This window comes from Polyodon spathula, chromosome 5, assembly GCF_017654505.1.
Source record: "Polyodon spathula isolate WHYD16114869_AA chromosome 5, ASM1765450v1, whole genome shotgun sequence".
In the NCBI taxonomy this organism is placed as follows: Eukaryota; Metazoa; Chordata; class Actinopteri; order Acipenseriformes; family Polyodontidae; genus Polyodon; species Polyodon spathula.
In genome coordinates, this window is record NC_054538.1 from 18945357 (window position 1) to 18967722 (window position 22366).

The 22366-nt window shown below is 39.4% G+C and overlaps 1 protein-coding gene across 1 annotated transcript in view; it reads right to left on the reverse strand.

Annotated features, from left to right (window-relative positions):
- The window catches only part of LOC121315498 (ryanodine receptor 2-like), a 247360-nt gene extending 224994 nt beyond the window's left edge, over window positions 1-22366 (reverse strand). The window contains exon 1 of the mRNA XM_041249629.1: window positions 22283-22366. Coding sequence (XP_041105563.1) covers window positions 22283-22330 — 48 coding nt within the window. The 5' untranslated portion in view covers window positions 22331-22366. The remainder of the gene's footprint in view (window positions 1-22282) is intronic.

Sequence of the window (22366 nt, forward strand, 5' to 3'; positions counted from 1 at the left end):
CCATAACTGTTTAAGATTCTCCACTCAAGTGTTTGTGACAGATACAGAGATAGAAACCCATTATTTATCTACACAGCAGAAAAAACACTGGCAGGTGTATGGCAAGACAAATTATCATTTAGAGCTATCTCAGATTCATTTATAGATCTAAATATTTGAAGATATCTCTAAATCATTTTCAGATATCTCAAAATATTTTCAGATATCTTCAAATATTTAAATAAATCTCTAAATCATTTTAAGATATCTAAAATGCATTTAGAGATCGATATCTCAAAATGATTTACAGATATCTTTAAATGGAGCTTTAAATGAGATATATAAAATGCATTTTTAGATATCTTTAAATCGTTTTAAGATAGATCTAAATGTTTTTGTGATATCTTTAAATACTTTTGAGATATCTGTAAATCATTTAGAGATATCTCTAAATAACATCCTGTTCATTTAAAGATATCTCTAAATCATTTAAAGATATCTTTATATAAAATAAATTCCTGTTCATTTAGATATCTCTAAATCATTTTAAGATATCTTCAAATGAACTGGAAGCCATTTCAAGATATCTCGAAATTACTTTCTGTGAAAATGCTCTATGTTTTCAATGAACTTCCTGTCCATTTAAAGATATCTTCAAATGAACAGGAAGTTATTTAGAGATATCTCTAAATGAACAGGAAGCTATTTGAAGATATTTTCAAATGATTTGCACATATCTTTAAATAAACAGGATGTTATTTGAAGATATCTTCAACTGATTTACTGATGTCTTTAAATGAACAGGAAGTTATTTGAAGATATCTTCAAATGATTTAGAGATATCTTTAAAACCCTCATTTTAAGATATCTTTAAATGACAGTTTATGACATATGGTTTCCATAGTATTTAAAGATATCTTAAAATCAATCTGAGATATCTTCATTTCATTTTTAGATATCTCAAATTGATTTTAAGATACCTAATTTTAGATATCTTAAAAACTGCACATTTAAATATATTTGGAATTCAATTTGAGATATCTCAAAATGTTTTACAGATACCTCAATATATTTCAAGATATCTTAAATGCAATTTGAGATATCTTTAAATGATCATTTGGCTTGCCATAAGGGTGTGAATGCCATACACATCCCAACACCAACCAACTACCCAGATAGAAGACAGGCTGGACGCCATGACTGGCTAGTCCAGGGTTGTCAAACTGAGGTTACCAACCTGAGGTCCCCAAATTGTCAAGAAAACAAAAATGAACATTCTTCATTTTGTACGTTCTAGAAAACTTGGTCTGGGTATTCTTGGAGCATAGACAACCAGAAAATGCAAAAACTTTTTACGTGTAAAAACTGTCTCACCTATGTTTTTTTTTTTTTTTTTTTTAAAACCTGTGTTTTAACAAGTGCTAGGACAAATATCTGAATATTCAAACAAATATTTTTTGACATGTATTCAGATACAAAAATCTGAAGTTTGTATTCGCTAGAAATGACAACAATACCTTGCATTTATTTACCGCCTCACCAGAAAAAGCAAATGAAAAAGAGCTGTGTGATATGTGAGATTAATATAAAAAAAACAGGATCGACACAGCAGCTCTTGAGCCTCTATTTAAAAGTTTTAGACAGCAAAAAGTTAAAAAAAAAAAAAACTATTGATCTCTATGGAAGGCCACCTGGGTCAAAAACGCATTGTGCTGCTTTAGGGCGAGTCAGAAACTCATGGGACAAAAAGGCAAGCACAACGGCAATGAAATGCCTCGCTTAAACAGTGCCCAACTTGCTAAAAATATTGTGATTTTTATATAATTTTATATATTATATATTTTTTGTTGTCATGTGGAATGTAATAAACAAGAAACAAAATGGTGAGTTTTTCCCCTTAATTTTACAAGGCCATTTCCACGTTTGTTTCGTTTGAAATGTTTAAAGTTCAATTTCAGTTTTCGTCTGCTTGTTCGGCTACAAAAAGCCACAACTAACGCTCATGTTATTACTTTATGATAAATGTGTCTATGGCCACTGTTTACTGTGGAGAACAGCAATGGCAACTAAAGAAAAAGAAGTAAAAAATATAAAAAATGCGGTGTCAACTTTATGTACTATTTATTTCGGGAATAAACAAAACAACGTTTAACTTGAACTTGTGTTTGGCATCTTTTGTTTGTAGTTAATTCACTGGGGTAAAGTAAGGCCTACACAACATAGTCTTTACTACTGGGATATTTTTCTACTTTAACATGGTACATATTGTAACATCTTGCTGTAAAATAAATGCACACATACAGGGGCTGTGCCCTCCTGCTGCTATGCTGTGTCTGCCTGCGTTCTGAGCAGTATAATGGCTTTTACTACTTTTTGAAAACGAACGAAATCCGAACGAACATTTAAATTAAGAGTGAATATCCGAACATGAAAATCTTATGTTCATCCCAGGACTAATTTAAACCAGAAAGTACTATTTCTGATTATTCTTAATAGACAAGCTTTTCCCAGAGATTTGTATCTTCATAACCCCTCTGCTGTAACCCTTTCGTGATCACCATTTGGGAACAACTGTTCCAATCATTAACCAACCCTATCTCCCTGGTGCTGCTGACCATAGTGATCATGTAACAAGTGATAGCACCACACATTTCTTACGAGGTTTCCAAAGCCAGTCATACAGTACAATGACTCACTTCCATTCCACTGAACCACCAACACTATTCATTTTCTTAAAAAAAAGAGGTAAAAAATAGTTGCCATCCACTATATCCAGACTCGAGGAAATAGTACAGCAAGTGGCATGGAGGCTAAAGATTTGCATTTAAGGTTAATTTAAAAAAGGACATGAGAGAAGGGTAAGGAATGGTAAGGACGAAATGTATTCACAAAAGCCCTAATAGTTTGCAGAACAAAAATGAGGCTAACCCAATGTCCTCATTACTCATTTTCCCTTTCACTTCTCAAATATAGGTTGCTAGGACTGTTGGGGGTTGTACGGATACAAAAAGCTGTGATCTTGACAAAAAAGTTTTGTTTGAATCCAGAAACTAGTTTAAAGGTTAATGTGATAGTGATCTTTGCCCAGTATTTAACCACTGATGTCAATAATGCTACCCTCGATCAGCGCTTTCCATTCTGACTGATTTTCAATTATTGGAATGCACAGTACACCAATATGAATATTTAATGAAACATCACAGTGATAACTATTTAGAATTACAATTTACACGCTCCTCACATACTATAAAGCCATAAATATTTGCAAGCCTTTTATTATGTGTTTTTCTTGTATGACATAAAATTGCAAACATTTTTGGCACATTCTATATGAAATTCCACTAACAATACATGAGCAATTCCAGAAAAGCAATGTAGGATTCCTGTCCTGAAGCATTATTATACAAATACTGTTTCATGTACATGGTACATGCTCTAATGATATTAACTATTTGAATTTGATGTGATCGAATAGGGACACCATGAAATTTGGCAATGTATTAATATTTTCTAGTTTTATACCAATGTTAGTATTATAACTGTCCCCTGAAACTCTGTCCTGTTTTATAAAACCCATTTTTCAAAAGCTGTTATTGTATAGTATGTTCTCTAAATGTAATAATATTTTGCATTATAAAGATTACTTTTATATAGTTAATTAGTATTCAGATTTTTTTTTTTAAAGTTATCTGGGCGAGCTAAAAATTTGCTTTCTAGCAAGGTTTTATATTGTCCCTAACTTTTAACATTAAAATGTCCCCTGAAACATTTTTGACTGTCCTGGCAAAGGGAAGTGAGCTATAAATAATGCTGCCATCACATGACAAAAGTCAAGGACTTCCTTCAACAACCCACACAGAAGGAGAAATAGGCGAGTTCTTTTTTTTGTTTGTTTTTACCTAAAACACGTCGTTAGACTACAAATCTGTGTGGGGACTCTGTATATTGAAAGAGGTCGCCAATATTTCTGAAGCAAAATAGGTTTTATAGGTGTGATTCGCCAAATATTTCGGTTGCAAATATTTATGGCTTTACAGTATTGTGAGGACAGGGACAGAGAGAGAGGGAAAGATAGAGAGGGGGAACTTTTTTAAGCCTTTAGTACTGGAATAGCATTAGGAATTAAAACGGAGAGTAACAACGTATAAAGTAGTGACACGACACACAGTCCTATCACGATATGCGGGTCTCGAAACCATACATATCAAGATGCATGTGATGGCCTTTGCTGAGTCATGTATGCTAATATAATACCTCTCTATCGCTGTCATACAAGTCAGTTAGGTTTGTATCATAATCCACTAATACAATATTAATGGTTACATTCCTAAAGTTAGCAGGGTCTTGCTCTCTACTGTAAGCATTATACATACTGTTTGGAGTGGTTGATTTGCCACAAAAAACTACCAATTAAGCCACTTAGTAACAATTCAACTTAAGATAACACACATGTACTGATGTTAAAATGTATATTAGGATGTGTTTTAACAGGCTCTTCAAAAAAGATTGCATGTTAACGTATACCAATTACTTCATTAGGTTCTTATAATTAGAGGGTTGCTAAAACTATTGTTTAAACCTATAAATTAAGAATTGATTAAAACTGGCAAATCACTGACTCTGTAAGATAATACATTTAACCTGTGTTTTGTAACGTCATTTCTAAATGTGGTCCCTCAAGAGAACATTGCATAACATTTAGAATTCATCTGAATTCATGCAGTACTAAATGTTCTTTGTCATACTTACTGATGTACATATGGAACAGTTTTAAAACATACAAAACCTTATTTTTGTTCCATTACATTCTTGGCACTATTGCCACATAAAAACGTGATAGTAACTAAATGCAGTTGGCCATGAACAGCATGAAAAATAAAAACATCATCATTCTTCTGTTCACAGTGTGGTTCTAATGGGGCATGCTAGATAACTACAGTATGCTGTTAGATGTACGATCGCATAATCTTGCAAGTCTACACAGATTCTTCTTCTCATTATGACTCATTCTCATTCTCATTCTCATTCTCATTCTAAACACATTTTTTTTACAAGCAATTAACTCCCCTAAGTGAAAGGAGAAAGGCATCCACAAAAACAATCTGCTTGCAAAACAAAACAGACTGTGGCGGAGATAAGATTTTTGATAGGGAGACCCTTGGCAGAGAGCTAGCGAATGCCTACAGTACTGTACTAGCTCTACAGCTGCTGCTGGTGCTGCCTGCATACCACAGAGCACTCCCTTTAGATCAATCAGATTATATAAGTGCACTGCAGAACGAGGGAGCTGCAGATAAGTAATACAGTAATGCATCACTGTTACATGACTGAACAAACTCCCCATTCATTACCGCTTTAACAAACTCTCCAGTGAAGCCTGAGTTTGTGATATAATTGTGGCAAATGGTAATTCTTCACAGACAACGAAGATATACCCTTGTTTCCAGATTACATTTCATCTCCCTGGGAACTGTAATACATCTCTTTAAAAAAAGAAGAAATAAAGAAAGAAAATGATTTATTCATGGGCGCCTTCTCAAATAACTTCACCTTCACTCATTAATAATGACCTGATTGAATTTTTCCCCCTTTATTTACTAGAGGGAATTCCAGTGTTTGCTTTTAATTAGTGTCATGGAGGTACACTGCTGTATTGGATTAAACTGCTTCAAAGCTGCAGTATGTAGCCTAGTTTTACGCAGGTCCTTACCGGAAAAACGTATTAACCTAATCCTCCATCTGAATGACTCTGAAGTGTTAGAGAAACACTTTAGTGATCACTTAGTTATTTGTAACTTTTATTTTTTTTTTTACCTGGAATACAACAGCAGTCATATTTGTTTTCTATATCCAGGTGCCACAATTCGACTTGGTTACAACAATCCAAAAATTCAAACATAAAACTGGGGCAAATGATCAAAATCTGTATTCAGAATTTGGAAACGATATAGATGCTAGCTGATTACAAACCAATGAGTGGCACACCTGACAAGAAGGGATCTGAAAATCACATCAGAAACTAACGTAAACCCAACGCAAACCAGTAATGCGTTGGTGCCCATTGTTGCTCTGCAAACCTGTGCTATGAATTCAACTCATGTCACCTTGACACAGACAGACAGAGAAAGAGAGGTGTGAGCAGGCTTGTGGACACCCTGCTCCCACCTCTCTGAGCAGGTGCCGCTACCAGGTGTGTTGGCTAAATTCTACAAGATGAAACCATCAATAAACAATGTCAGAATATTATAAATGCACCTGTGAGCATGCAGGCCATCCCTTCTTCTATCTGCTCTGTTCTAAAGTTGAATACATTTTTTTTGTTTGTTTTTTTTTGTTTGTTTCTGGTGATCAATGGCTTTCACGTAGACCAGTATGCAATATTGGTAACACACTATAAAAAAATATGTATAACACACATTTCCTGTAGTAAAGGAATCATCTATTTCTGTCTTACTGCTGGCAAACATGCGTATATAATTATTATAGCATAAATTACATATGTCAGTGATGCCTGTAGCATGTTAATAAGTCACGTGAGGCATAACCCATTTGCACAAAGGTTTGTGTTTTTTCAATAAATAAATGATGTCCTAGATTTGTGTAAGAATCATTACCCCCACCCCCACCTCATGCAAAGAATTACAATATAGTTATCAGCCTTGTAGAATTAATATTGTGTTTTCTTTAAAATGAATTAGGTCGCCACTGTGGTTGTGAACAAAATGCCGTATTTCAGTGTAATTAACTGTCTACATTATTTGAATAAATAATCGCTGTGATCAGATGAGGTATAAGAATTTTATTTTGTTTTTCCAAAAGGGAAAATGAGCTACAGGACACGAAATATAACCTCTCATACATATCTTTAAGGATGGACAGGGTTCCCATTGTACCTATAAATGGTTGCCGAATTGTAAGATAATTCTGAATTACACAATGTGAGTCCTGACCTAGCATGCTATGTTGCCAGATATTAACAGCACAGCAGAATACAAGCTAAACTAGCCCAATGCTCTAACAATTCACTTAATACACTGCTTAGCATTCATCTAGTACAACTTTGTAACTTTTAAATTTTCCTTGAAAGTGTACAAATTGTGCTGGTACTGTGAGGTTTAGGTTTGAACTGGTTTTCCCACCCAGCTTCTAAAGACCATGATTATTAAATATAAACACCAACTGTGCCATCTCTCGACACAGATCTTCCTAAATAAAAGGGCAGCCTTTTTTGTCTATTCTTTTAGTGACTGTCCCTCTTCAATCAATAAAAAAGGTCAGAGTCACAGTATGTTAGACTTCAAAGGAAGATAACCAGAGCTCATACCAAAGATCTGTTTGCACACCTAGTACACTGCTGCCTCTTTGATATCAAGGGACGACCTTTTTTTTTAAAACAGAACTTTAATCTGATTTACACATGCTTCATTTACATGCACAAAGAATTGATTCAATTGGAAAGCTGGTCCAATAATTGTGCAACAGGCTAAAATAAAGTAATCCTGTTTGCATGGCTAAGGGCTGGGAATTGATTGCCTTGTCTGATTAGGCATTCTCTCAGGACTAGAAATATCTACCACCAATGTCTACCATTATAGGAAACAGGATTTGCCCTGCATACATCGACAGTATGTTGTCAGCAGCAAACATGGAAACATCAATTACAAAATAATGCCTGTGAAGGTTTCAGTTAGAGGCAGGGCAAACCAAGTGGTGAATAGAGTTTACTCCCCAATAGGTGAGGTGAGGGTTCAGCACAATGACTGTGCTTGTGGTGTGCAGCAAATGAGAACTGCATAACTAGAACTCTTTTCTTCTCTGGTTTTAAAGATCATATTAGGGAAATACTTAGAAACTCCTGCCAATGCTTCTCCTTCGTATTATTTACTCTTTTTTTTTTTTATTCCTGTATGCTGTTGATTAAGATTGAACCAGTTGTGTTTTTATTGTGTCGTTTGTACATTATAATTATCTTTTTATTGTTTTCCAGTACCCCCTTGTAAATGAGGCCTTGTCAGAATGGGTAAATCTCCTGGTTAAAAAAAAAAACAAATTATATACAGTATCTATAGGAAATATTCACACACACACACACACACACACACACACACACACACACACACACACCTGATGCACAAGGAGACCCAGTTCCTCTGTCACATGGTGAGGGCCAGTGGAGTTGCCACCGACCCAGCTAAGGTGGAGGCGGTTCGGGGGTGGCCAACGTCGATGTCAGTCCGCCAAGTGAGGGGCTTCCTGGGGCTGGCCACCTACTATCGGCAGTTCGTCCGGGTGTTCACTGACATCACCTAGAAACTGCAAACCATCACTGAGGTGGGGAAGCGGCTTAACTGGACTGAGGAATGTGACAGAGCGTTCCGCCAACTCCGACATGCAATGGCCATGACCCCTGTCCTTGCATACCCTGACCTTGCACTACCCCAGCTTCTCGACACCGACGCCAGTGATGTCGGACTTGGGAGCATGCTGTCCCAGGTTGGCCAGGGAATGAGTAGTAGCCTATTACAGCAAGGTCCTCAAGAAGACCGAGAGGAACTACTGCGTACCCGGAGGGAGCTGTTGGCATTGGCGCAGTCAATCCGTCACTTCCGACCCTATTTGTGTGGCAGGACATTCACTGTCCGGACTGACCACACTTCACTACAGTGGCTCCTCCACATTAAGGAACCAGAGCGGCAAGGGGCGCACTGGATTGAGGTGCTCCAGGGCTTCAACTTCTAGTTCCAGCACCGGGCTGGCCAGCAGCATGGGAACGCTGACGTCCTGTCTCGCCGCCCATGCAACGTTGCTCAGTGCTGGTACTGTGAGCGCCTGGACATAAAGGAGGCAGCCATAATGCCAGGGTGTAGGTGAACATGTCTTCCACTAGTGGGGGGGGTGTTGATGGAGGTCCGGGGGAAGGACCTGACTCCGCAGAAGAGCGACCTGGAGCTTGGGTTCCTGATTCACCAGCTGGAAAAGGGCCACTGGCCTGCTTGGGGGGAGATATCAATGCTCTCAACGGTGGTCAAGGCACTCTGTGCACAGTGGGACGCCTTGGAGTTGACAGGAGGGATGCTCCACTGAGCCTAAGTCCACCCCGCCACTTGACAGTGGCAAAGACATTGTACCGACTGCGGGACCAATTTTACTGGAGCCGCTATAGGTGCAACATAGAGACCCATTGCCAGCGGTGCGACACCTGCACAACCCGAAAAGAGCCACCAGGGCGAGCGCCCCTACTGATCGCTTGGCTGTGGATACCCTTGGGCCCTGCCTGGGGTCTGAGCAGGGGAACCGTATAGTCTGGTGGCAATGGACTATTTTACCAAACGGCCCGAGCCATACACTCTACCAGACCACAGCGCGCTAAACATTGTTGATGCTCTCCTGAGGAGCTCCACAAAAGCTAATCTGCTCATTTAACCTTTCCAGTGCCTTAGGCTTTTTAGCATCTCATTTCCTAATATAATGCCCTGAGTAACTGGATCACCTGATTGTGTATTTATTTTTGTCAATATTCACACTGAAGCTTGCAGCCTTGGGAATTCAGCTACAAAACCTTAGACAGTGTTTCCACAATTAAATCCTTCCTTCAATGGAACTGTACCTGGCTATTTAACCAATACAGTCCCACTTGTAACCTTGGTGTCCTATATTCAAGGTGGAGCACTGGCCCAATGAAATGTTGAAAGGGATCGCATTTCTGTAAGCAAGCTGAAATCTCCATGCTTACTGTATCTTACATTTTCAACCCGTGGAACTAAAGTTGCACGGAAATATTCAGCCTGCTACCCCAGCTCCCTTTATACCCTGCAGGTATTTACCGCTTTAACATTATCTAGTCAAAAGCCTCTCAGAGAAGAAATCTGAGCAGACAGCCATTCAGTTATTGTCAGTTCCCTTTACCGGCCATTTAACTGATTCTGAAAATCACTGGTCCATGAAAATGTTGACATCAACACAAAACTGCATGAAATGAGATTCCTGAACTCCATCCCTTCTTTGCCCTCTGCCTCCCCAGGTACATTTGTTAACATAAGTCTTTTGTCATCTCAATAACCACAGACACAGACAACTGCATACTCTCTTTTCCTAATTTCTCCCCTGACAACCCCCCCCACCCCCACCCCAGCCCTTAAACGTTAATTCACAAATCCTGATCTCTCCATTTGGTTAAGACTCCCCTGCAGTACCTGACACACTGTTGACCTTTTCCAATTACAGTACATCCTGTATCCACTGCCACCTGGACTAAGTGACCACCTGCTTTCTTACCAGGCTCCAAGCCCCTGAACAGATTTTGTTGGTTCAATGCAAGTGAATGTGAGAGCCACCTTAAATAAGCAGCCACAAATGTTCAAGACTCTTATGTACACTAGATTGGCTGATTGCAGTTTTACTGTATAGGGAGTCTTCTTACAGCCCTCTCAAAATGTCAATGCACAATTCCACCACAGCCAATCGTTACTCGCCAAGAATGTGCCTGACTTCTTTCCCTGCACCTCAGTCAAATGCATTCCAAACACCTTGTTTTGCTGCCTCAGCCAGCCAGTAGATTTTAAGGTGGCACTGAGTTTTGATAACCTAAGGAAGCATATTCTAATTTGGTTACATAGTGCAAACAATGCTATTGGCTACAGTAACAAATACAATGTTTGTAAATAAATATGGCAAAATGAACAACAGTAAAACTTTTTTTTTTTAAATATCATTCCATAATAAGGAAGTTGTGAGATTTTTTTCTTCATTTTTAATCAGCTGTATAATATGGCACAATATCAGACAAAGGAAACAGAGACAGAATCACAGTTCTGAAGTCATGTGATTTGTGTGATGTCTCATTTATTTCAGATGTCATTAACACTTTGGTTTTCTTCACATGATTCACACTAATTTATAAATTGTAAAGAATACAACCATGATCATTTGTGCTCTGAATTCAATGTTTCTTGGCATATTTCGGGTTTAACTGTTCATTCCATCACAGTATTCTTCTCTCCAAAAAATGGCAATTTACTCAGAAAACTAAAACCCAACCCTAGACCTATGAAACAGCGGATTCAGTCAACAGATTTACAAATTAGGTCCTTAAAATGTAATTTCATAAGGAGTAAAACAAACAGATTGTCCTGTATCCTGAAGTGTAAATATAAATAACTGTGATCTCTTCTGATCCAAACCAACCCAAAGACTGGTGCTAATTGAAATCGAATGCCTGTTTTACAGTGGCACACTGCACTGGTTACCCTGAGTTGCTTTTACGCTGAAGAGCCAAGCCAAACGAATGGCCCAGCGTATTGCAGAAAAGGTAATGTTTTTTTTTTCCCTCATGTTTTGTCATTCAAACATTTGCATGCATTGTCAACTTTCTAGCCTAAAATTTGTAATAATGATAACAAAAAATAACCTTGAAGTTATGCTTGAATATGTCTGGTCTTTAGTTTTTGGTGTTATTTTATTTATTTGATTTAAAAAGTGACATTATGTCTTATCTAAGGTAAGTTAAAGGAGTTTCATGTTTAATACATAATAGAAGGGCCCAAGTTAAATCAAAACATTGACTCGCTCATGAAATAATTACAAACTGTTAATGTATGGCGATTCACATTTAGTGAAATCGACCAAAAATAAAAATCCTACTGTAGCTGCATCTTCACTATGTGGTTTCTCCATAACTCAATAGAAATGTTGATATAAACCTTATAAACTATGTCAATTAGTCAGGGATTTCAGCTAACTCCTTCACCTGCTTTAAATTTTACTTAGTTTAACCTATGATTTTTATACACCTGTATTGTAAAGGTCTACACTGTACCACTTTACTACTTATACTTGTACTGTGTATGCCCTTATAGAACGTTACTGCACTATACTGTGTTAAAAGCATAGTAAAGTTTAGTAAATCATACTAAAAGCATAGTAAAATGCAGACAAGCAATGTAAATGCATAGTAAACTGAAACATGCTGATTATGTGTGAACGTGATTCCTCCACTTAACTGCATTTCAGGTTACAAAACCAAACACTAATGTTTATAGTTACATCCATTTATAGTTTGAATGCAAGGACTGAGGAGGTTATTATTATTAAGGTGCATTTCAGAAGTGGTTGCATCGTCATCCTGATGATGCTTAAATTAACTGTGCTTTTAAGCCCTCAAACAACCATGATGTGTAGGTGCTCTCCTGCTGTCTGACTGACGCCAAGGCCTGGGATGGCAGTCAATCAACAGCAAATCAATTGTTGCGTGGTCAAGATTATGCTGGTTTGCTCCTGGCAGCTTGTAGTCTTGGTGTCATTTATGACCCTGAGTTGCCTTCTGGTGCTCTAATTCTCTCTCCTGTAAAATTGTTTTCATTTCACCTTGCTGGGCACCGTATCTGTGGAAATTAAACGAAGACCCATGCCTGATTGCTGCAGTGCTCCAGGCTTCTCCAGAGGCTGTTCTCTATAGGCTGCAGTTTAATCAGGACTCAGCAGCAGACTGGATTATAAATCAAACTGATTCTACTCAGTTTTAGCAATTCTCCACTGGTTACCAGTCAAATAGCTGGTCATTAAAATTTCAGGCCCAGATTTATAAAAGGTTTGCGCATGTTTTACGGTCGCAAAACAGGTACTGAGGGTTCTGAATTCTTGGATGGGATTTATAAAACACACGCAATGGCATAAACACTCAAATAAGATGTGATTTGCAGGGGCAATGTCTCTGTGCACTTCAGCCCTTGATGCATATGTAATTCTGTATATGCATATGCAATTCTGGGGCATTTGTGAAAGAAACCGCTAAAATTGCGAGGGGATTTTGCAAATTAGGTCTATTAAATATTCCATCTAATTTATTAAAACTGCCAGTAATTGCAGGCCTCGTATTTACTTGATTATTTTATGAACTTTGAAAAGCAGGCATTAATTTGCCAGCAGTCAGACAGTAGGTTATATAAAAAGTAAGGTGATGTGGGGGACTTGTCTGCAGCAAGAAGGAGACATCGTTTTCAAGGACAAAGAAACATTTAATAACATTTTGCAAAGAGCTCATTTTTTAACCCTTCTGATTAAGTCAGTTTGTAAATTACGGTTTATAATTCCGTATTGTTTTGCAAACTCCAATTTTCAATACATGTTTCATAGCTTACATGACAAAAAAGAAAGTGTTCAAATAGAGAATATTGAATCCATGTAAAAAAAAAAAGGTTCTTTGAAGCACCTAAAAAGGTCTCCCCACAGTGGCAAAGCAAGGTTCTAACGAGAGCCTTTACTTCTAGAGTGTAGGCATTATTATAAAAACGATGGAGGAGATTAAGAAAAGATGGAACGATGTTCCGAGACGCACTAAAGAAAAAGTCTCATATACATGTAATGCAATGAGGGCTCATCCTCCACCGGTATTTTAGTAATGCCTACAGAATTTATGTTTTATAATGTGGCCACCTGCTATTTAACAATACTGGTTCAGGCAGTATTGTTAAATTCGAGTTTGAAAAAAAAACGGTAAAAAAAAAGAAAAAAGACAGAGGGACAGATGACACAGTTAGTTTGTAGCTAGAGCAAATACAGTACAGCTGGTTGTAGGCACATCTGAATAATGTAGCTATATAAGAAATAGGAGAGTTGTAACTGCATAAGACTTTAAGAAGATATAAGTCATAGACTGTTTGTATGAAGCTCTGTGGAATTATTGTTGTTGAACATATTGCTGTACAATGGAAGGATTTTCCACCCGTTTGACTGCCATGGGTGTAAGTAAATAAAACTTATTGTTTCTTAAGTTTGAAAAGTCTATACGCTTGTGTGACAGAGACAGAATGATTCTTGGTGTTGGATCTCTCTCCCGACCTACGAGGGCGCGGTGTAAAGGGAACAGAATACCCTGGACTAAATGGCACGGCAGTTTATTCCCATGGTTAAGTGGAAGTCAGCCATCTAGAAAGGGGGCAGAGCTACGGTACATGAAACCAATGACCCAGACGGGAGATGGCATGGCACCCGCAGATTGGAGGAGTGGAAGCACTCGTTGACCAAGGGGTCATGGGTGACGTTATAAAAAGTGTCCTGTCCCATCTGTGAGATGATGTAACAAGCTCTAAAACCATGAATGCGCATGAGGCTGACTGTTTTCCATTGTGGTTAAGACGTTCGCTGGTAGGGAGCAGTCACTGGTTCATGCCCAGCCCCCGTCCTGTTACACAGGTGCTGTGACTCCGGTATCATAGATTGGCTGCAGCCGATCACTGAGGTTAAAGGGGGGAAGAGTGTAACGGACAGTGCTGTGTGACACAATGTCATTACGGATTCTGTCCTGTCTCCTGTCAGTGAGATGAGATAAGTTTAAAAGCTCTATAACCACTAATGCAGACGATCCCAGCTCTTTCACATTATGGTTAAGACGTTTGCTTGCGGTTACAAAAACCCAAAGCGGTCTGTCTCAAACACTACACATTGCAGAGCCTGGTTCTTAAAATTGTATCTTTAGGAACGTTCCGGCATAGTCCAGAGTGTATAGCACATTATGATGCTTCTGCAATAAATATACCCCCCCCCCACCACCACCCCGCTTCAACTCCAATCAAGAAGAGCATTTGCTTCGACGGGCAGTCTGCAGTCTGGCACTGTGGGTCCGACCATTTTTCACTTGCCATCGTGTGCATATAATGTTGATACATCAAAGTCACACTACACAAAACTTCTTGAACTCTATTGCTCCAACAAAACTAGAAGTCCTATCCTTGCAAATCTGTCACTTTAGCAAGAAAGCCACATCCTAAAAATCTATCTGTTTAACGGCATATTTCCAAATTAGCGTTGATATGATTGTACACATATAGACAAACACGCACAGACTTAAATGCTGAACCAATACATTACAAAATACAATTCATGGGGCTTGCATTCTAAAATATGGATTATGTATCATGGTATTAATCTTTTACCTTCCAAAGTGCGATGATGGTTTCCACAAATTAGTGTGGCTGAATAACCATCCACCTGAGAGAAATAAACCTTGCACATTAACTTTATTGAAATATTCTGTTTAAAAAACTAGTAACATGTAAGGGGAAGACAATGATGTTTAAGCCTAAATTAAATAGCTGAATTTGGAGAATAACTTTTCTGAGAGCAGACTTGCATCTGATTAGCAATGCGCTGTAACTTGGAATGGTGAGATTCACCTGATCAGTAGGTCGCTGGATTTGAATGAATGCAAGATAAATTCCAACATGAGATCTGGTAAAATTAAAGAAAATCACTTGTCTGCAGGATTGAATTTGAAAAAGTTGTTCAAAGCTAGAACTCTCAGATGTTGTTTATATATATATGTGTGTGTGTGTGTGTGTGTGTGTGTGTGTGTGTGTGTGTGTGTGTGTGTGTATGTATGTATATATATATATATATATATATATATATATATATATATATATATATATATATATATATATATGGGCATCTGCTCTTTGAGCCAGTGGCGTTGTTCATTGTGAATTGTGAATTTGGTCTAACTGTGTTATATGGATACTGTATAATCCTGTAACTAAAAACAACAAACGTGTGCCAAGGTATCGGTATAGCAGGAGTGCGATTAACTTGCGTTAAAAAATTTATCTACCAAGATTGACACGTTACTCGCAGAAGTTAACTGTGATTTTATTGACAGCCCTAATTATTGCCCATCTAAAAAAAAAATGCCCCAAACAAAATCCTGGCTATGACACTAGTTACTGGGAGTTTCAATAACCCAAGAAAGAACTTCAGGCTGGTTTCACAGACCTTGCTCAGAACTAACCTAATATTACATTAGTTAAGATTTTCCTAATATAATATAACAGGGTGTGTGAAAGTAGCAAATAACTCATAATATACAATTCCAATCAACTGTGGTGTCACAAGACATTGACAAAGCAAGTTTCAGCACATATTAAACATATACTGAAGAAAGTATCCACCTGGTTTGAAAAGAAAATTGCTGTGATACAGTGCAGTGGAATCTGGAACATTGTGACTCACTGTGGAGAACAGATGATGATACTGTCACATTTAAGAACAATTGTGGAAAATGATGATGACACAATCATACTATTTGCAATTTCCCTCCCTGTCAAAGAGCTGTAAATTGCAGTAGATATTTGCCTTTTTGAACAAACTGCCTGCGGAAATCGCCTTACACAAACAACTCCAATTCCTTTGGGTCCATTCTGCTCTGCTAAATCTCTAATTTAAATATATGCCAGCCATTACACTCTTCGAAAAATAAAGCTTTGCAACACTAAGGTTAAAGGAAGATGTAGTTCCCTTTCAATTCGAAGATGACCACCAACGACCTTATGTATGGGATATGCCTGCCCATTGGGTAGGAATCACTGAGCTCTCTATACCAGAGCTTCCGACAGGCCCCTTCCTGGGATGACACACTCAGTCCCACCCACCGAGGGATTAAAACAGTCATCCTGAGGAAGCCATTTCTCTTTTTCCTTCTCAACATGGTGGGGTAAGACCTCTATGTCTAGCTGAGAGTGTTGATAGAAAAGAGTTTTGAGTCGTGTTGTAGTTCCCTTACATTCGTGCTGACAGCCGGCTTGCCGCTTTCCTGGAATCAACGAATCACTGAGTCTCTCCTTTCTGTATTTCAGCAGCCTCCTCGTTTGCTTTGAAGGCTGCTCTGCTTTTTACTGTCTGTCGTGTGTGAGCAACTGCCTGTGCAGTCATCCTGTGATTGAGTGTCTATTTCTTTCTTGGGAGACTACAGTTCCTCCACGGGGCTAGGCGTTGCCACATCCTTGTTGTCGAGTGATTCCCCCAGCCGCCATCTGGCAGCTGGAGTGGGCCTGTTGTTGGCTATCGCTGCGCGTCCCCTGTCTCTTGTCAGACCACACGGCCCTGTTCAGGGTCATGCTATGGATAGTTGCAGAGCGGTTGTTACTCAGCCATCCTCTTTCTGTTCCACCGTGTTTTTGCTGTCTGCCTTCAACTCGCCCGCTGCAGCTTCGACCCTTGTGTCTCCCTGGTGCATGCTACGCGCTGACCAGGTGTGTGACCACACAGTTAGGGTAGGCATAGTTGCATAGCTGCCCCCCGGTACTGCGGTATCTCGGTGCTTATTGCACATGGCATGTGGTGCCCAGCGCTACAGCGTCAATGCATAGACACACCACTTCCCTGGAATCAGAAACCCCGCTTCTGTGAACTCAGCTATAAACGCTGCACAACTGTGCTGTGTTTACTCTTTTTCTGCTATTTTACCCTCACAACTTCGCTGTTGTGTGTGTGTTTTTTTCTTTACTGCCTTGCAGTTTAAAAAGAAAAAGTAGTAGCAGTGTGATATCCACCGGGACCCAGCTCTGCTGTGCCCCGCTGTTGAGTTGCATACGCTGGCTTATTTCAGTCCGCATACTCGGTGGGCTGGTAAAAACAAAACCAAAGTTACCTGCGTTGCCGTGGTGATTTTTACCCTCACAGCTTGCTGTGGTGTGTGTATTCATTTCTTTACTGCCTTGCAGTTTAGAAATAAACAAATACATGGCTGCACTGTACATGCTGTTGGGAGCTGCTGGCCAGAGAGCAGGCTCAGCTCAGCTGATAACACCGGCCCCGGAGCTGACACCAGCATCATGGGAAGGTAGCGCCTTCTTTCAGAAGCGGCCCCTACTTCCCCTAAGCATTCCTTTGGACCAGCGGTTGAGGAATTGCTGCAGCATTCTTAGCCTCAATGCTTCCCTCCTGTACTCTGGTATGGGAGAGAACAAGACGCTGGCGCTGCCGTACTCACCAGGCTGTCCAGCCGAGCGAATGGTTTATCACAGTGGACTGAAAGGACGCGTACTCCACGTCCCTATTCGTCCGATGCACAGGAAGTATCTCCGTTTCGCCTTTCAGGGGAGTGTCTTTGAGTTTTCAGTGCTGCCCTCCTTAGCCCCCCGCAAGTTTTCAAAGTCCATGGATGCCATCCCAGCTCCCCTGCAGTTGCAAGGGATCATGGTGATGAACTACCTGGATGACTGGTTGATTTGTCCAAGTCACAGGAAGCAGCAGTGGCCCACACAGCGATTGTGACGAGCCAGTTAAAACCGGTGCAATGTATGGTCTACTTGGGTGTCCGGATGGATTCCCTTAGATGCAAGCCAACCTGTCAGAAGTATTTTCAAAATTGGAGCATGGCCAGAGGTCATGACCCCAATTATTGCCCTATAGCAACTACTTTGCAGTTTCTGCAAGATCTGTTAGAGGCGTCGATCCACCTCTATGCTGAAAGTGTACCAAGCAGCCATATCTGCATGCCATGTCCCCACTGACTCAGTGTCCCGGGTGCTTATATACTAGCGACCTGTTTTTTTAAGGGTGCTCGTGGTTACACCCTCCCAGGAGGGCCGTTCTCCCCAAATGGAGCTAAGATGTTGTACTGTAGGCTCTCACGAAGACCGTGTTTGAGCCTATACACTCCATAGAGTTAAAGCATCTGTCTACGAAGACAGCCTTCCTCTTGGCTATCACCTCCGCAAAGTGGGACAGTGAGCTGCAGGCGCCATAGGTGCAAAGCTCCTGTATGCGTATTTGGGACAATGGCAGCAGGGTGTCACTGCATACAAACCTTGCTTTCCTCCCTAAGGTGATTACAGCCTTCCACATGATTCAGTCTGTGGAACTGGAGTCTTTCTATCCACCTCCTTTTGCTTCAGAGGATAGGAGACTGAATTTCCTCTGCCCGGTGCGGGCATTGAGGTGTTACGTGGATAAAACAAGAGCTCGGCGTCATACTGACCAGCTCTTTGTCTGTCACGGTATATGGACCCTAGGACAGCCCCTCTCAAAGCAGCAAAACATTGGATTATGGATACAGTCTAGGCTGCATATGATGGTGCTGGCTTGCCCCCACCTGGGAGGGTAGCCACACAGTCCAATAGAGGATTAGCTACATCTTGGGCCCTCTTCAGAGGGGCCTCGCTGTCTCATATTTGTACTGCGGCTAGATGGACTATGCCGCAAACTCTCCAGGTTCTACTGCCTTAATGTGATAGATCCTGCTCTGCCTTCATTAGGCACAAGGGTCCTTGAGGGTGTAAGATCACACCGCTAACCCTTTGGTTATGCGGTTCTAATGCGTCCCTCATGTGCTGCCATTCCTTCTCCCTCTCCTTTTCCCAGACATAATGTCGTTGGTGGTTGTCTTCGAATTGAAAGGGAATGTTAGGCTACTTACCGTAACCCTGCTTCCCTGAAAGAGAGGACCACCACCACAAGGTCGCTTCGGTCGCCCTCACGGGTTCAATGGAAAAAGAGAAATGGCTTCCTCTGAATGACGGTTTTAATCCCTTGGTGGGCAGGACTGAGTGTGTCATCCCAGGAAGGGGCCCACCAGCAGCTCTGGTATAGAGCTCAAAAATACCTACTCAATGGGCATGTCATTGGTGTTCTCTTTCAGGGAACCAGGGTTTCAGCAAGTAACCTAACGTTATTATATTGTCAGCAAGTGCCAGACCGCAGTACACTGAACAGCAATAAACTAGCAGTGATGCACTGTGCCCAATCATTTACTGCTACTATATGCAACACAGCTACTGCATTCCCAGTCCTCTTTTTTTCTATGAATAGACACAGAAGCTTGAATTTCACCAGGTATTTTTCAATAAACAAATAAGGAACGATGAATATTACATTTTCACACAGGCTTGTAATCCTGATTCCACTAAGTATTCAGATTTGTTTTTCATATTTTAGATGGCAATATTGAACACCTATGTTGTTTAGTATTATAAAAACACCAACACTGAGTTCAACTGACCATACCGTTTTAAGCAGTTTACAACTCAAGTACTGTATATTAAACACTGTGACATTAGAGGCATTGCAGAAACCTTTATTGTTATTTACTATAAATGTAAACCATTTACAGGATAACTATAATAAGCAGTTCTGTTTTTAAGTGTGTTTAATACAAGTTGGCATATTATTAACACGTTAAGATTATGCCAAAAATAATAATTAAAGCTGTAATTCAATTTAAAAAAATGTTTTAGAATTGCTACTATACAGCGCTGCTAACACTGGTGGCATTGCACAACATACAGATTAGCAAATTATTTTTTTTTTTTTTTTTTTTTTTTTTAGTAATGCAAACCTATAATATGCTTTTTTTTCAGGGTCGTCTCTACCAGTGCAACACTTTAAGTATTTGGAGGATAATCTTAGTAAGGGACTGCCGATACTCTATTGCCAACAAGATTCTCATTCCTAGGACAATGACTGCCCTGATGTGACACTCACTGCATTTACGCCAATGTTGCTACTGATCTGAACCGATGTAAAAGTACTGTGCCGCTCCGCATAGCGTTCATAACCGCATCTTTATATTAAAGCACACAGACGTCTGTAGTCTATTTATGCATTGTTGTGCATTGTTCTCATTCAACATTTTAAACCTAACAATGTTGTATTTTGGAAGGTTGTTAATAATTGTTTCAAAATCAAATTAACTCTATAGATATTTGGACAACATTGTTATTACCCCATGAAGTTCACTGACTTTCTGAAGTGTTCAATATGAGAGTGTGCGTTGCTAAAAACTGTAAACAGTACATCTAAATACTTATACTTGTGTGTGTGTGGGGGGGGGGGGATCCAGAAAAATAGGATGAAAAGAAGGGAAAATACAGAAAATAGGATGAAAAGCTGGGAATTCAGAATTAATTTACAGTCTCCATAATGGCAAATGACAATGTCATGTCTTATTGTTTTTACCATATAGATATAACACTTACTTCTGTATTAGGATTCGTGCAGCAAGAAAGTCGTGTGTCATGAGTTTTTTTTTTTTTTTATCATGCTTTAAAATGGCTACTGCAGCTCTCACTACCATATGCATTTCATAAGACGCCTTACCTATATATTAGCGCAGATTCAGAGTGTACTACCGTTATTTTACTGACACTGACTTGACAGTACACCACGTAGAAAATAACTGTACACATCAAAACTGCTGCATCGTTATTTAACCAGATATTACGTTTATATATATTATTTTCTATGTGATGTGACTGTCACATTAGTATCAGTAAAATAAAGGTAGTACAAAAAAGAACAACGTTCAACCAGAAAAAAAGCCAATTAAAACGCCAAAGGCAGGGAATTGTCAACCCACAAAAATGAACAGACAACAGATTAAGTTAAATAACGGGATCGTATTAATATAAGTAGACTGCAACACGATTTGAAAAAAGAAAGATTAATATTATTTATTACATTATTATTGAATTGACAAACTAGTTAAAATAATTACAATGGTAGGAGGCAGATCGTGTATTTTGCAAAGGGTTGGGTGTAATGCGAAACAATACGAGTTGCGTATCCCAATCAATAGACAATACGTCGCACACAGTACGTGTATTTAACAGTAAACATAAATGCATAGAGAAACAACAACAAATGAAGGCTAACTATATTCAGAGGGGATAGTGATATTCACATCAATATCACTATGATTAATTCAGATGAAGAAAAGGAAATAATTGTGCACAGATTTAAAAAAGAAAATTAAAAAATAAGTATTTGGGTAACCTGCTTCTAAAGAAGAAGAAAAAATAGGTAACCGTCAAATTTTCCAGGTCGTGTATATTTATTTTACGGTGGGTGTGGTAATAACAGCACACCAGAATGAATTACAATGAATAAAAGTTTATGTGTCGAGACGAGTCGGGGTTTTAATTATGTCATTCAACTGGGAAAAGACTGGACCTCAAACTATGCTTTACTAAACAGAGGAAACGATTCCTTACTACCAGCCTTGTCAAGCAACTGAGCCCCCCTATCCGTAGTGTATCTGCAGTACCACAACTAGCTCATCAGGGGAGCACTTGGCGTTTCAGAGTGTGTCACAGTATGTATCCTCTGTCTGTCAGGGACTCCAGAATAGGGTCTGCCCCATACTGCAGTAAATTCCGACCGGAACTTGGACCGGCAATGTGAAATAAACAACACATTAGTGAATATGTTGCATTGTTTCTATAGTCATTATCACAATAATGGTTTGATTTGCGAGAGTGTACCGGTGAAGCAATTACTTCTATCTTGAAAACTCAATGCGTTCTGCAAAGTTTCACTGGTCAGCAAGACATAACAATTCCCACACAATACAGCGATAACATGATTTCGAATGTAAAACCATCACTACGTTTGCATGTAAACATAAGTACCCATGCACATAGCAGAAACTCCCTTTTCATCAACAAAACCCCGCGCTGGCACTGGTGTTAAAAATGCGATGTCCGCAACTTTTCAGAATATTCCAAGGGAAGGTTGGCAAAACGCTGGTACTTACAGTTCGTAAGAACTGGATTTCATCTTCTCCTTCTCCTCCTTCAGCCATGGTTGCCTGTGTTATAGACAGCTGGATGGAGAGTTG